We start from the raw sequence: 14150 nt of genomic DNA, 5'->3' as shown, positions 1-14150 counted from the left end.
CGCCGTGGTATTGTGGGATTGCAGCGCCGCGTCTGAGAAGCTTGGATCTGCAGGAGAGTCCAATAGCTAGCGCCTCCTGTCGTCTGTAAAGCTGCCTTGCCAGTCCTCGGCACCCCAGCTATATCCCCCCCGCCCCATCGCCTCCTCCTCCATCCTCCAGTTCAAAATGGCGGCGGCGGCGGCGGCGGCAGCGCCGATGGCTCCTCAGGGCTGCCCCGGTTCGTGCCCCAACTTCGCCGTAGTGTGCTCCTTTTTAGAGCGCTACGGGCCGCTGCTCGATCTGCCTGAGTTGCCGTTCCCCGAGCTGGAGCGGGTGCTGCAGGCGCCGCCGCGGGACGTCGGCAACGGAGAAGGTAAGCAAGGGGCCCGAACGCCCGGCGGGAAGCGGCCCTGGCACGCTTCTTCTTTCAGCTCTTCACAGAGACCTCGGGCCTCCGAGGCTCTATCTTATCCCTGGGGTGCAGCTGCGCCCGGCCACCCTTCTCTGCCCCGTCTCCCCGGGTCTTGGGCAGTGGGGAGGCGGGGCGGAGGCCCCCTAGGGCCACTCGGCCAGGCGCCGAGCGATGGTGGGGGCGTCGTGTGCTAGGTGTGGGCTGGGGGCGGGGAGGGGTCATTGTACTGATCGGCCGCCCCTGGGACTGCTATCCCGCGGCAGAGGCCGGTTCCCACCCCGTCTGCCTCTCGGTGGCGGGGGAAGGGGAGAGCAGGTTCCGGCCAGCTTTGCGCTTTTCTCCTCCTCTCCCTTCCTTTGCTTTTCCCCTCCTCCCACCATCCTCTCGACCATCTCTGGGGAGGCTGGGCTCATCTCCCTGGGGCGCCCCCTTTCTCTGCCTCCACCTGGGTGGGCGGGGGCCAGCGGACACTTCAGCTCTCCCTCCCTCTAGTGGAAACTCCCCCGAGAGTCGGCTCTAGCCCCTCTTCGCGTCTCCTCGGGTGCTTGTTTAACCCCCAAAACTCCTTCCTCCGACTAGGGAGATTTGCTCCTCCCCCTTGGGAGGAGGGGTCCTTCTCCATTCTCGGTTTGGGGGACTTAAGTCGGTTCACCTCCACTTTGGAGGGTAGAGGGTTAATTTCTCCTCCTCCATAGTTTTCTTCTCCCTCTCCCCCACCTCACCCTTCACCGTAGAAAAGCATCTCCCCACTTTTCCAGTCCCTTCCCCCTTCATCTTGGCAGCAAGGCTTAAGGGAAGAAGAAGTCGCCCTCCCATTTGCAGGGTGGGGTGGGGTGGTTAGTCTGTAGGCTGGAGGAGGGGCTCAGACGGAGGGGGAAACAGTTGAAGAGGTGCTTGTTGCTCATGTTTCTCTCTGGTGCCGCTGGTCTATTATTGGTGTTCGCAAGTGGTGCTCCTTCCACATAAGGCCACCGCGCGGGTGCAGGGCGCATGCTCTGCCCGGCCCCATTGAAACTTCCTGCTGCTGCTGGTTCTTTTCGCTGGAGCATCTCAGCGCTACGCCTGCTGCCGCCAGCACTCACACTGAGCGCACACACTCACCCCCTCTTTATTTCCGATCCATGCCTTTCCTTTTCTGGCACATTTCTGCCCTCCGAGAAGGGTTTTTTGTTGCACTCTGATCATTGCCTTTATCTGGGAACAGCCCTTGGCTGGAGAAGAAACGTTTTCCAAATAGGTCTTTTTTTTTCTTCTTTTTTTTTTTTTTTTTGGTGTGTGTGTGTGTGTGTGTGTGTGTGTCCGTATTTGATGGCCGAAGTGGACTGGGTATTGTACAAGAAAGCTGTTTTGCTCTTCAGTTCTCCATGGAAATGAAGTTTCTCTAAACTATGCATTAACATTGCTAGGAAGGGGCCAAATGTGAAGTTATTTAAAATATTACTTACAAAGAAAAAGATGTTATGGTTACCAGACACCCAACTTAATACAGTAGTTATGGTACAGGCCTCTATCTCTTCTTACCTGCCCAAATCTCCTCTACCCTTAACAAACTCTGGCATATAAAAAGGCTGATTTTTATATAGTACAGAAATAGGAGGATGATTAGTTACATTATGTAGAGACTTCTTGCAGAAGTTCTTTAGAAGTTAATTTCTCCAATATAATAATTTTTATTATCAAATTGTATTTATATTCAATTTTTAAGGGAGTAGTCGTTGTGAAGTCAAATGTCTTAGGATACCTTGGGCAATGAGTAATCTATCAGAGAGAAATGTGGGAACTTCAGGAAAGGGATTGCTGGTGAGTTATTTTTGGAATTTACTTGGACCAAATTGAAAAGCAGGTATGGACTTTCTGTGATGGTATTATATTCTGGATGGTATACAAGATTGCTTGCCCCTCCATTCCTTTTAAGTATTTTGGCCACTGCATTTTGCTTATATTAATAACAGAAGGGAAAATATCAGTCAATTTAATACTTCATATTATCTATCTAGAGTTGAAATATGGGCTCCCAGCCAAGTAAAAAATGGAAAATAGTATGGGCTAAAAGATTATATCAATGGGCTCAGCCACTGCGTTATAATCAGTATAGTTACAATTATAATAGTAGATATTGTCATACAGTGACAGAATAATTATTAAGATTACACAGTTCAGGATACCTGGCAAATGAAAAGTCTGCAGGTGAAACACGGTTACTGTACAGGGCAAAGATGTTCATTTCCGGTCCTTTGATGATGGTTAATGTATTTGAAATAGTTAATAAAATAATATTGGCCCCAACTAACAAGATTTAAACTGAGTCTTTTGGGGAGGAGTTGTGATGTACTAGAAAGGGTTAAAAGATCTGGGTTTTAGTATTGAACTCTGTAATATGTAGGTTGTAATGCAAATTACTTAATTTCTTCAGTAAACAGAGGTAATATCAGTATCAAATGAAGTGTTTCAAAAATCCTTTCATAAACCCAGTACCTACAGATTTTTTTTTTTTTTTTTTTTTTTTTACAGATTCTTATGTTACTGATTTTATTACCAGAAGTTTGTGAGATAGAAGACACACAAGTGTCCTTGGAATTGAAATGATAAATTTTTAGCATGTGAGAGAGGGTTTTGAGCAGATATATTGAGCTATTATGCTCTTGATGAAAAGTCTTTGTTATAATCAAGTGAGTTTTGCTCTATATAAATTTAAGTATTTTTAAAAGGCAGTTCTTGACGCTGTTTAAAGAGTCTTAGTTTATAAAACTTTTGGTTTTCTCTTAGTGTGGTTATTCCTTAAAAGGTTTTTTTACCATACATTTATTCTTCTGAGTTGCCAGTTTAATACTTTTTACCTAGTCATTTATTGTGATAAGTGTATCAACATTATGACATCTTTTGGAGGAGACTTCAATGTATGGCCCCTATTTAAGCACTGTATGGTCTTTTCCCTAAATATTTGCTTATGTTTTAATTTGACACTGTGGCTTCAGCTTAGAATATTTCTTTCATCCCCACAGAGTCAATTATTAAATTTGGTTTTATAAACTACTTGTTCAATTTTAATGATATTATAATAGCTGCCATGTATTGAATACTTATTATGTGCTGACATCTCAGTATTCCTTCCAACTATTATTTGAGGTTGCTCACTTATTCCTAGTTGGCAGGCATAGAAGGTAAGGTTCAAGAGATTGATTCAGCTGCTTAATGCCCAAGATTATATAGTTATTGGTAGAATCTGATTCCCAACCCAGGTCTGTCTGACTTCAAGCCACAAAATTATATAACACCTTTCTATAAGGCCATGTTTCCCAAACTTCACCCAGGCGCCCCAGGGTATTGCCGCCAGTTCTCAGAGGTGCTGCCATTTAGTTTAAAATTTCAAGGGTGAAAATTGCCAGGTGAACTATTAGCTTGAGAGAGTTCATGGTTTCAAAATTAGATTGTGCTACATTCCTTTCAACGACATATTTTTGTGAGTTTTGAGTGTTCTGTGATAAAATGCAAATACTGCATGAAAATCATTGTGAAACAGAAGTAGTACCCAATCTGATTTCAAGGTTCGAGAAGTTTGTGCAGTGCTCAACAGTAATCCATGTTCTATAAGTAGTAATTGTGGTTATTTAAGAAGGAATTTTTTTCTGCTGAGATAGATTGTTCTTCAAATGGCTACTAACAGCTTCATAAGTGAAAGTTATTATTTCTTGGCCTAGGGCTGCTATGAAAGAAAACATTACTAGAATGAGGGTACCATGAACCTAGAAAGCTTTTGTGAACCTGTGCTCTAGAGACTAGCTTTGCGTTGAAGGGCTAGAAAGAAGACTCTTGCATATATTTTTTGCCTTTATTTTGCAGGGATGAAAACCAAGGTGCAGATTTCAAGTGTATATAGCTAGCAGACTTTTGGTGTTATTTAGACTGTTATTTGAAAAGTTCACCTATATGCTGAAATTACCAGCAAAAGTTTCGTTTTCTTGTTGATACTCATTGGACTAGAAAAATAGTGTGCCACCTGAAAGTGCTATTTTTAAAGTTAATTATCTTAAAATCCTCACCCAACGATATATTTGAGAGAGAGAGGGAAGGAAGAGAGAGAGAGAGAGAGAGAGAGAGAGAGAGAGAGAGAGAGAGAGAGAGAGAGAGAGAGAGAGAAGCAGTGATGTGAGAAACATTGACTGGGGATGGTTGCCCTGACCGGGAATTGAACCCTCAACCTTTTGGTGTATGGGGTGACTCCAAACAACTGAGCCACCTACCTGGCCAGGGCTGAAGGTGCTGTTTTATCCCCCTCCCTCACAATTTGCTTTAGCCCTTCAAATTCTGTGCTCCATCTGGACTTCCTCAGCTTCCTCTTGACTGGAGGTGGATGACCAGAAGGTAAGTCCGCGAGTAAAGGTGGTCATTAATTTTGTTGGATTATCAACTCTCAAGGCTCCCAAGCATCTTTCCTCTCTTGCAGACTACATTCTTTTTAAAGAGGAAAATACACTTTTTCATTCTTTAGAGATAGTATTTGTATGGTATTGTTAGAGACTTTACATGCATCTAATAACAGTATATTAAAATATGTGTGGATAATGTATTATGATTCCAATAGTTTATACTATGGTTGGCTGAGTTATTTGTATAATATTAAAGAAGTTGAATCATTAGGATTTTTTTTTTTTTCCTGGGGGGTGTTTTTTTAAGATTTTGGTTTTTTAGAGCAATTTTGTTTGATTTCTTTTTACATTTATTAATAATTTGGGGTTTAACTTTTAAAGCCAAAATGTCAAGTATAAAAAAATATATCTTTTATATTTAACTCAAGTTGTGGTTGTAACTTAGGTTCTTCCTTACTGCTGCTAATTGCATTGTGTGATAATAGTTTTTTAGGAGCATTCACGTAAAAAGGTGACTTTGTCATAACTGGAGCCACCATCTGTTGCTTTAAACAAACAAAGATCTGGGAGTTGTGTGGGTCTACGTTGGTAGACCCTTGGTGGTGTAGCATTGCTGGAGTCAGAACCTGGTTTGGTGGGAAATAAACCAATGTTGGCTCTTCCACCTTTGTTAAAATAAATATACTTTACGCATTTGTTAGATGGAAAGAGAGAACTGTATTTCTTCTGTATCCTTTTATATCACAGAATTTAGGTAACCAAAAGTTACGGAGGTTTGGAGGGAGGTTGCTGGCATTGTCCCAGGATTGGAAATACAGGGACAGACAGATTTTTCTGGCTAAATTGGGCCTGTAATGCAAATTGACTAACTTGTTTTTTAATTAATAAGAAGTTTGCCTTGAAGTTTGTTAAATTCTCAGCTATTAAGAAACAAACATTTATTAGCTACTTCAATACTTAATATGTGTATTAAGTATGCTATATGCAAGTACAATAAACATTGTGGGGGCTGTTTTTTAAAAAAACAGATTGTAATTAAACATGGGCTTTTTAAAGGATTTTCTAATCCAGTAAGAAGTAGCTAAATTGAGAGCTTGTTACTGTCACCAAAGACTGATTTTTTTTTTCCTGGGACTTTATCCAGTGAATCGTAATCTATAAATTAATAAACTAAAATGATCTCTATAGCAATTTTATGGTGAGAGATACAATCACATGCAGTGTGAAAACGTAAGATCAAATATCCAAAGTACATTTTAATCTGAATCATGTATTCAAAGAAGGTATTTACGTGTGTTCCTGAAATTAAGAAAATTTCTTTGGCTGTCTACCTGATGGGTATAGTGTTAATATATTATGTCTGGATATTTTTTGTTGTTTTTCTGTTTTTGCTGTGTAGTAGATCCCATTACAAAGGGTATTAGGGTATTTATTATCTTTTTTTTTTTTTTATGTTAGAATTGTTATAGTATTAACTATTGCTTTAGAGTGTAATCTAGGGCTTCATTAAACAAAAATGTTAATTGATTGCCTTCTGTGTGCCTGGCATGGTTATGTTCTGCGGATTCATTAATGAGCAAAATAGGTAAGATCTTTGCCCTCATGGAGCTCACAGTTTAGTAGCAAAGATAGACAATGAAGCAGTAAGAATTTTTTAAAATTCTTATATGAACGAGTATAATGTGTACTTTGTAATGGTATATACTTTAGTGAACGTTTTTTAATAATTTGTTTAGCTTTGTATTGTTTTATAATTTATTTATTTAATTTTCTACTCTACCTGTATGCTTTTCCCCCCTGTATTTGTACATGTTTATCTTAATCATTTTCTGGGATATAGGCTTATATGTATTTATTTTTTTCTTTGTTTTCTGTACTAGTTATGCATTTCTTTGGTAATCACAAAAATAAAATAATAATAATTAAAAAGTAGTCTTCTACCAAGAACTGAAATGGAGAAGGTGATCAAAAGGTACAAACTTTCAGTTATAAAATAAATAAGTCGTGGGGATTTAACCTACAGTAGGGTAACTATAGTTAATAATAACTGTATTTTATGTTTAAAAGTTACTAAGAGAGGGCTGCTTTGTCTATGGAGTAGCCACTCTGTCACTGCTTCACCAATAAACTCTTCACTTTAAACTCCTAAAAAAAAAAAAAAAAAGAAAGAAAAAAGTGGTTAAGAGAGTAATCTTAAGTTCTCAACACAAGAAAGAAATTGTAACTGTGTGTGGTCATGTATGTTAACTTATTGTGATAATCACTTTGCAGTATATACAAATTTTGAAAATGATATTATATGTAAATTGTATCTCAGAAAAAATAAAAGCACCCCTCTTTCCATGTCTGGTGTGACTCAGTTGGTTGGAAAGTCTCATTCTGTACACTGAGAGGTTGCAGGTTCGATTTCCGCTCAGGGCATATTCCTAGGTTGGGTTTGAACCCTGGTCTGGGCACCATGGGAGCCAACCAATGTTTTTTTCTCTCACATATATGTTTATCTCTTTCACCCTCCCTCCTTTCTCTATAAAAGCAATGAAAAAATGTCCTTGGGAAGGATAAAAAAAATTTCTTTAAAGTAGTCTTCTAAGAGGCCTTTAAAAGGAAAATTGAGTAGCTGCTTTTATTTACTTTTAATCCTGAGTTACCTTTTACAATGAATATGACTGTCATCCACCAACTCACCCAAATCAGTAACTAAGAAGCCATCCTCTACCTTAACTTCTGACATACTTTCTACTTTGTTTGGAGTCTTGAGTCTATCCTTTTTTATATTCAACCTCACTTTTCTGTTGCCGTTGCTGCTGTTTTATAGTCATGTGGAACTGCTTACAGATCTCTGAGGAAATGAAAGGTTGTCCCACATCTTTATGCCTTTTTCTCATCCTCCTTCCTGAGTTGTGTGTATTCTGTCCCTATCTTCCTTCCCTTGCCTGCTCATTGTATTCCAATTCATCACTAATCTGCTCCTTAAGCATCAAATGCTCTGTGTATATTTTTTCCCACTTCCTTTGTCTCTCAAGTTAAATTAACCTGTTAATTTTCCTCACCCCGTATGTGCTGCCCTATGTAGGTTTTATATCACAGCACTTCTAATACTTTTTGTACTTACTGTTTAGCCTATGTAAACTCTTTGAGGGCCGAGATAAATGTTTATGAGATGAATAGTTCTTTTCCCCAATTATAGGACCATGTTCTGTTCTAAAACTTCATTTTAGAATTAAATCTTACAAAGTAAACTTTTAAATAAAGATTTGGCCAACATAGGACAGTGACACTCTTTCTGTTGATTGGAAGTAATTGACACGTTGGCTAATGCTAGCCTTTGTATTAACAGATTTTGCGTCCCATTTTATTAGAAGTAATATTGTCTTTAAAATGAATGCTTGTAATTGGAAGTTAAAGCTGAGTCTGTGATAGTCTAACTACAGGAATGGGCAAATTACAGCCTGTGGGCTAAATCTGGCCCATGGCCTGTTTTTGTAAATAAAATTTTATTGGTGTAGTCATGTTAAATGGTTTACATGTTGTCTGTGGTTACTTTTACACTAAAGTGGCAGAGCTGTGATTGTTACAAAGAACTCATAGCCTGTGAAACCTGAAGTATTTACTATCTGGCGTTTTACTATAGGAAAAAAAATTACTGATTCCTATTCTAGTGAAGAGATACTTATCAGATGGAAAACACTGTTAGAACCAGAATATACAAATTAAGTGCCTAGAGTGTCCTGTGAATGAAAATAATTGAACAGTAGTTTCCTCAATATTTATGCCTTTTTACACACAGTTCTTACTATTTCTCCACTTTTTTTTTAGGTTAGGTGAATTACTTTTCTGTTAACAGGGTGATGGATTGCATTGAAGTAATTTCTTTCAAGGATAGCCATGGGATCTACTGCCTAATTGTCCATCAGGCAGGCTGGATGGTGTGCCCGCTGAGATAGTGATTGGCAGTAGGGTACGAAATGTAATAATTGCTATTATACTGGCCTTAAAGTTTCATCCAAGTGGACTGATTTAAGATCTGATCTGTAGATAGAGTCCCCAGGTACTGGAGAAGATAAGGTTGGTTGAATGGTGGTGCCATGTACTCAGATGCCGAAGGATGTGTTAATTGAAGATAGAACTTAAAAGACTTACTTATGGGACAGTGGGTTGGGAAGAACATACTAGAGAATAGATAGCTTACTTACATGTCACCAGCGTTAGGTGCCTTGAACGTAAGTCATTGTTTTATGGGGAAAGTGCACTGTTGGTTAGGAAGCTTTGGTACTTGGAATGGTGTGTATTTCAGGGAATTTACTTTGCATACTCAGTTGGCTCTACAAATATATGAAATTGCCATTTACTCAGTGTTTCAATGTTAAACGCCTTTTAGGGAAAAAAGGTAGATGGAATGAGTTATTCCAAATTGTAACTTGCTTTTGGTGTTTGGAGTTTTGGATGTAGCAAGGCTGTAACATCTTAAAAAAACTTTGTCTAATCAGAAATATAATGGAGCTTAATTTATATTCTCATTAAAGTTCTGCCAAGCTTTGTTTTATTAGAACCATAAAGGAACCATCTCCGGTAATGCTAACTTGGGCCAGCATCTGAATCCAGACATTCCATAGCATTCCTCATTTTAGAGATTAAAAAAAAGATTTTCTTAATTTTTTTTTTTTTTTTTTTTTTTTTTTTTTTTGATTGGGAGGTGTGGGGATGAGAGAGAAACATCGGTTGGCTGCCTTCTGTATGTGCACCACCTGAACCAAACCTGCAACCCAGGCACGTGTCCTGATTGGAATTGAACTGGCGACCTTTTGGTTTGTGGGACGATGCCCAACCAACTGAGCCACACCAGCCAGGGCTTAGAGATTTTTTTTGTCCTATAAACTTTGACTGATCAACTGGTTTGTCCTTGTCTGTCTTTTTATCTTCATGGTCTTTTTATTTTATAGCCTATTTCTCTTCTATGCTTATCTGGCTTGATTCACCATAGTAACTATGTCTTATATTTTTCTTTCTGATTTTCTCATATTTTAGACCTCCCTTTTCAACCTTAATTATCTTTTCAATTTTATATCCTCCATTCTCATCTTCGATAGAAACAAAAATAAGTTATAAAAATGTTAAAATGAGGGGCTTTGGAGTGTATGATGCTTTACCATAATTTTACAGGTTAAATACTTTTAATAATAATGTTGTAGTGTTGAGAGCTTACTGTTGAGCCAGGCTTAGTACTAAAGTGTTTTTACCAAGATTATTTAATCTTTACAACAACTGTATTACTATTACTATTTTCACTTTATAAAGAACCTGAGCCTTAGAGACGTAAAGTAACTTGCCTGATGTTACGCAGCATTAAAGAATTGGAGAAAAAATTCATAGTACAAAGATAGTTTATAGTGCTGTGGAAATTTAAACTGAGTAAATCTAGTTTTGAGAACCCTAGTCTTAACCACTGTACTGTTCCTCAGCTATGATCTTCTGATGATTGGAATGTGATCCTCAGTACCATGGTCTTGGTCTGTACACTGAGCAATGACCTGAACGCTTAGGCTTCTGAGTCTTTTCTACTCGTTTATGCCTTCTGACTTTAAAAAGTTCTAATTGTATTAGTATGAGCATTATTATGAAAGATATATTATTATAATGGCATACTGAGATACATGTATATTAAAAGTAAAGAAATACAAGTTCTTAGGTACATTTGAATGCCTTGAACATGAAATCTTTACCTGTTCATCATTGCTTAGACTTGGAAATAATTCTGTTCTTGAATCTTTTTGAAATAAGACTCATCTCCTGTAGTTGTAAAGTTTTGTACAGTGTGTCATCAGAAGCCTTCAGGGTTAGACTTCTGCTTACCCTAAGTAAAGAAGTGACCGTGTTTTTTCCTTCTAGCTTAGTGGTTTTCAACTTTTATTATAATCAGGTGATTTAGTTAACTATTTCTGGCTATGCTTTAGAATCACCTTAGGAGATCCTTTTGAAAAATACCGATGCCTGGGCCTTATCACACTCCATAAATTAGAATATTTGGATATTGGGGCCCTGGCATGAGTGATTCCTTTTTTCAAGCTTTTATTTAAGGGCAGTGATCCATGATGGATATTAAATCCAACCGCATCCATGGACCGCACAGAGTCCTCAAAAACAGTGATCTGCTCATATCTGTTCCAACTTCATCATCTTCAACTACACACTATATTTAGAAGTTTTGAAATTCTATACCCCACTGGAACCAGTTTAGGAGAGCCCCAGAGCAAGCCATCTGCTTGAATGCTCCTGACACACTTCTCTGATTTTGCATACCTGACTCGTCATCCCAACGTTTCACATTTAATAAGATGGAAGACTTGGCAACAAATGCACATTTTTGGCTTTCTTTATCTCACACTGTGTGAGGCATTCTTTTCTTAGCCTCTTTGCTTCTTTGCTTCCCTCCTCATTATCAGATACAAAGATCGATGTCATCATCTTTTTATATTCTCTGTAGCTCCACGTCCTGTGGTGTCTTCCACACTAGCTGGGCCGTACTTGCCCAACGCTTTCTTCAGTCCTGGCAGGCTGGCATGTTGCTTTTCATAAGACTTGATGTGATGATTATACCAACACTGGCAGCAGATGAAGGGCCATAGACTGCTTCAAACGCTGCCACATCTCGTGATGGCACATACCCCTAATGTAGCTCTTGTCCACCATGTAGTTGTTGAGCACCGGGAGGCTGGTGTACTTTTCAGGTCTCTAAAACCCATGGCTTTGGGTGACCCAGGAAGCGGGGCAGCAGTAGAGGACAGAGGAGTGCAGGCAGTTGGCACCAAGTGCTGAGAGGGGGATAAAAGCGGACCGCAGCAACTGTGATGTGTAGCCAGGAATGTCTGTTCTCACCTATTTGTCCTGGTACTTTACTTCAAATTTTGTCTTTCAAGTCTGTTTTGTCTTGGTACTAGTATAGCTACTCCAGCTACCTCTTGGTTACTGCTTTTCATGATATACGTATATCTTCTTCCATCCTTTTAACCTCCTTGTGTCTTTGATTTTAAAGTGTGTCTCTTGTAGACAGCATATGTAAACAGTATCATGTTTACATGGTCATGTTTGCATGAATCTAGTTATGCAAACAGTTATGTAGAAGTATAACTGCTTTGGGAATATAAAAGAGCAATTACCTAACTCTTCTCAGGGCATATCATAGCATCACTGTATTATGGAAATTTGAATGGTTGAAGAGGAGATGGAAAAGCATTGCAGGTAGAGAACAGCATGCGAAAAGGAGGCATAGAAGTATGAAACATTCTGGAGTGTACAGGAGATTGTTAACTTTAGGCATTAGGTTTCGAAAAGATTTGTGATTGAGGAACTTTAGACTATGTGAGAAAATTAGATTGGGGCATGTGAGTTATAAATGCCTTGAAGTATTTTCTTTAAAAAAAAAGTACATTAAATAAAGGCAACATGTCATGACTATAAGTTCCATAAAGAATTCATTTTGCCTTATTTTACTTTTTCTAGCGTAGTAGTTAGCATATTATAGGTGCTTAAATGTTAGTTGAGTGAATAAATGTCACATTTCAAATTAGTAATAATCTTTGATGTGTTTTTTACTTTTCTTTTCATCCTTTACTTGTTAGAGATTGGATATTGCATATAAAGATAGTACATACTACTGAATCTCTTTCCCTCCACTTGTTTTTCTTCCTTCTTCCCCTCCTCCCTCCCTTCGTTCCTCAGGTGTTTCTTCCCAGGTCCTCTTTATCTTGCATATTATATTAGTACCTTTGAAGTCCAAAATGGAAAGTCTTTGTGTAATCTTTCAGTTCCTTTCTTGGATTTTATGGTTATACCATGTCTTAACTACATGCCAAAGCGTATGTGTTAACCTCTGTCTTCTAAGTTTATTACTTTTTATAGGAATCCTCAAACTAGTTTTAAGATGTTTTCTTTTTTAGTTCCCAAAACGTCTCAGGAAAGTCAGTATTACTTCCTTTCTCTTTAACTTTTAAAATTAAACAACTACAACAAAAAATTCCAGTTCAGTTTCTCTGAGCTGTTTTATATCATCTCCATCAGGTGTGACCTGAAGTTTTTATTTCTGAAACTAAAATTTTTTGAGTTGTTGGAAAAGCAGAGTGGTCAGCTTGAAGGTAGGGAAATCAGCTAGAGATTGTTATAATATTATTTTGAGATGAACTGGTGCAGTGGCTATGGGAAGTGAGAGAAGAAGGGCTATATCTGAGTCTTGTAAGTAGAATTGATGAGGACATAGTGAATAGATTGATGTGAAGGGTCTGTAAGTAAGAAGAATTTAGTGTGATTTCCAGGTTGCTGGCTTAGAGAGTGGGCAGTTAATAGTTACATTTATTGTGGAGAGAAATGGCCACAAAAGCCCAGGGTTTACTAGGTAAGTGTGTGATTCCCTATTTTTAAAAATTCAGAATTCCAATAAATATACAAGCACTATTTGAAGAATTAGCTATGCTAATTTTATAACTAAATGCTTACTCTGAATAAATAGATAATGACAATATATCTTGACAGCTTTTTTGGTTTTGTGAATTATTTAAGTTACTATACAGAATATTAAATGTATATTTAACATTTTGTTAAGGATAGTTTTTAGAGCATGTTATGTACTTAAGATAATTAACTTTATTAAAGTATATTGGCATTGGTGTTCAGTTGTGTTCTTTCATAGGTAAAGCTTTTTAAACTGAGGTATTTTGTCATTTTCATTTGCAAAAAAAATTTTGTTGTAATTTTAGAAATTGCTTTGTTCTGGGTAAAGATTTGATAGTTGTTGGATATTCTTTCTGTCCCCTCTCCGTACAAAGAAAAATATGAAAAATAAATTGAAATGCCATTCTAAATTGAGAATCAGATATGTAAAACATATTGTGCAGATTGATAGCATTATATAGATGGGGAGTATGTAAGTAAATGTGTGTCCATTGTGTGGGTTGATAGTTGGGAAGTAATTCTTGATTAATTTGAAAGAATCTCTAGCAGAAATATTTGAGTTGAATTCTGAATTAGGGATGACTATTTCTTCAACTGTTATAAATGCGATTAGACACTATGTAGTAACTCAAACCTGTGATGTTACTTGAGTTATAATTAAAGGCTGATTTCAGGCCATTTAATTAATTAAGAATAGTTCCATTGTCTTAAAAGACAAAACGTTACCACTTACGTTATATATTTCTTCAGCTAGAATAATTGATAAATAATGTATCTACAAGGAAATTAATATGGGAAATTTTATCCATTTTTCTCTAAGGTTTATACTAGAGCACAATAAATTGCTTTAATAACCGTAATATACACAAAGCAATATAAGAATCTTAATATAATAGGTTCCCTCCCTGAACCTGCCCTTCAGTGCCACACCCAACCTGCCATGTTTTAA

At 37.9% G+C, this 14150-nt stretch overlaps 1 protein-coding gene and 1 pseudogene across 3 annotated transcripts in view; one reads left to right on the top strand and one right to left on the bottom strand.

The window, feature by feature from the left end:
• The first annotated feature begins 161 nt into the window (after positions 1-161).
• RSF1 (remodeling and spacing factor 1) overlaps positions 162-14150 on the top strand; it is a 108654-nt gene continuing 94665 nt past the window's right edge. For all 3 annotated transcript variants that reach the window (XM_090265730.1, XM_090265732.1, XM_090265729.1), the window contains exon 1: positions 162-353. In XM_090265730.1, the coding sequence (XP_090121856.1) occupies positions 167-353 (187 nt within the window). In that variant the 5' untranslated portion in view covers positions 162-166. The remainder of the gene's footprint in view (positions 354-14150) is intronic.
• Positions 10690-11499, bottom strand: LOC150018543 (elongation factor 1-beta pseudogene; annotated as a pseudogene).

The sequence above is a fragment of the Furipterus horrens genome, unplaced genomic scaffold, assembly GCF_987537825.1.
Source record: "Furipterus horrens unplaced genomic scaffold, mFurHor1.1.pri manual_scaffold_2, whole genome shotgun sequence".
NCBI lineage: Eukaryota > Metazoa > Chordata > Mammalia > Chiroptera > Furipteridae > Furipterus > Furipterus horrens.
The sequence above is the reverse complement of the archived record's forward strand: the minus strand, read 5'-3'. Positions and strand labels throughout refer to the sequence as shown.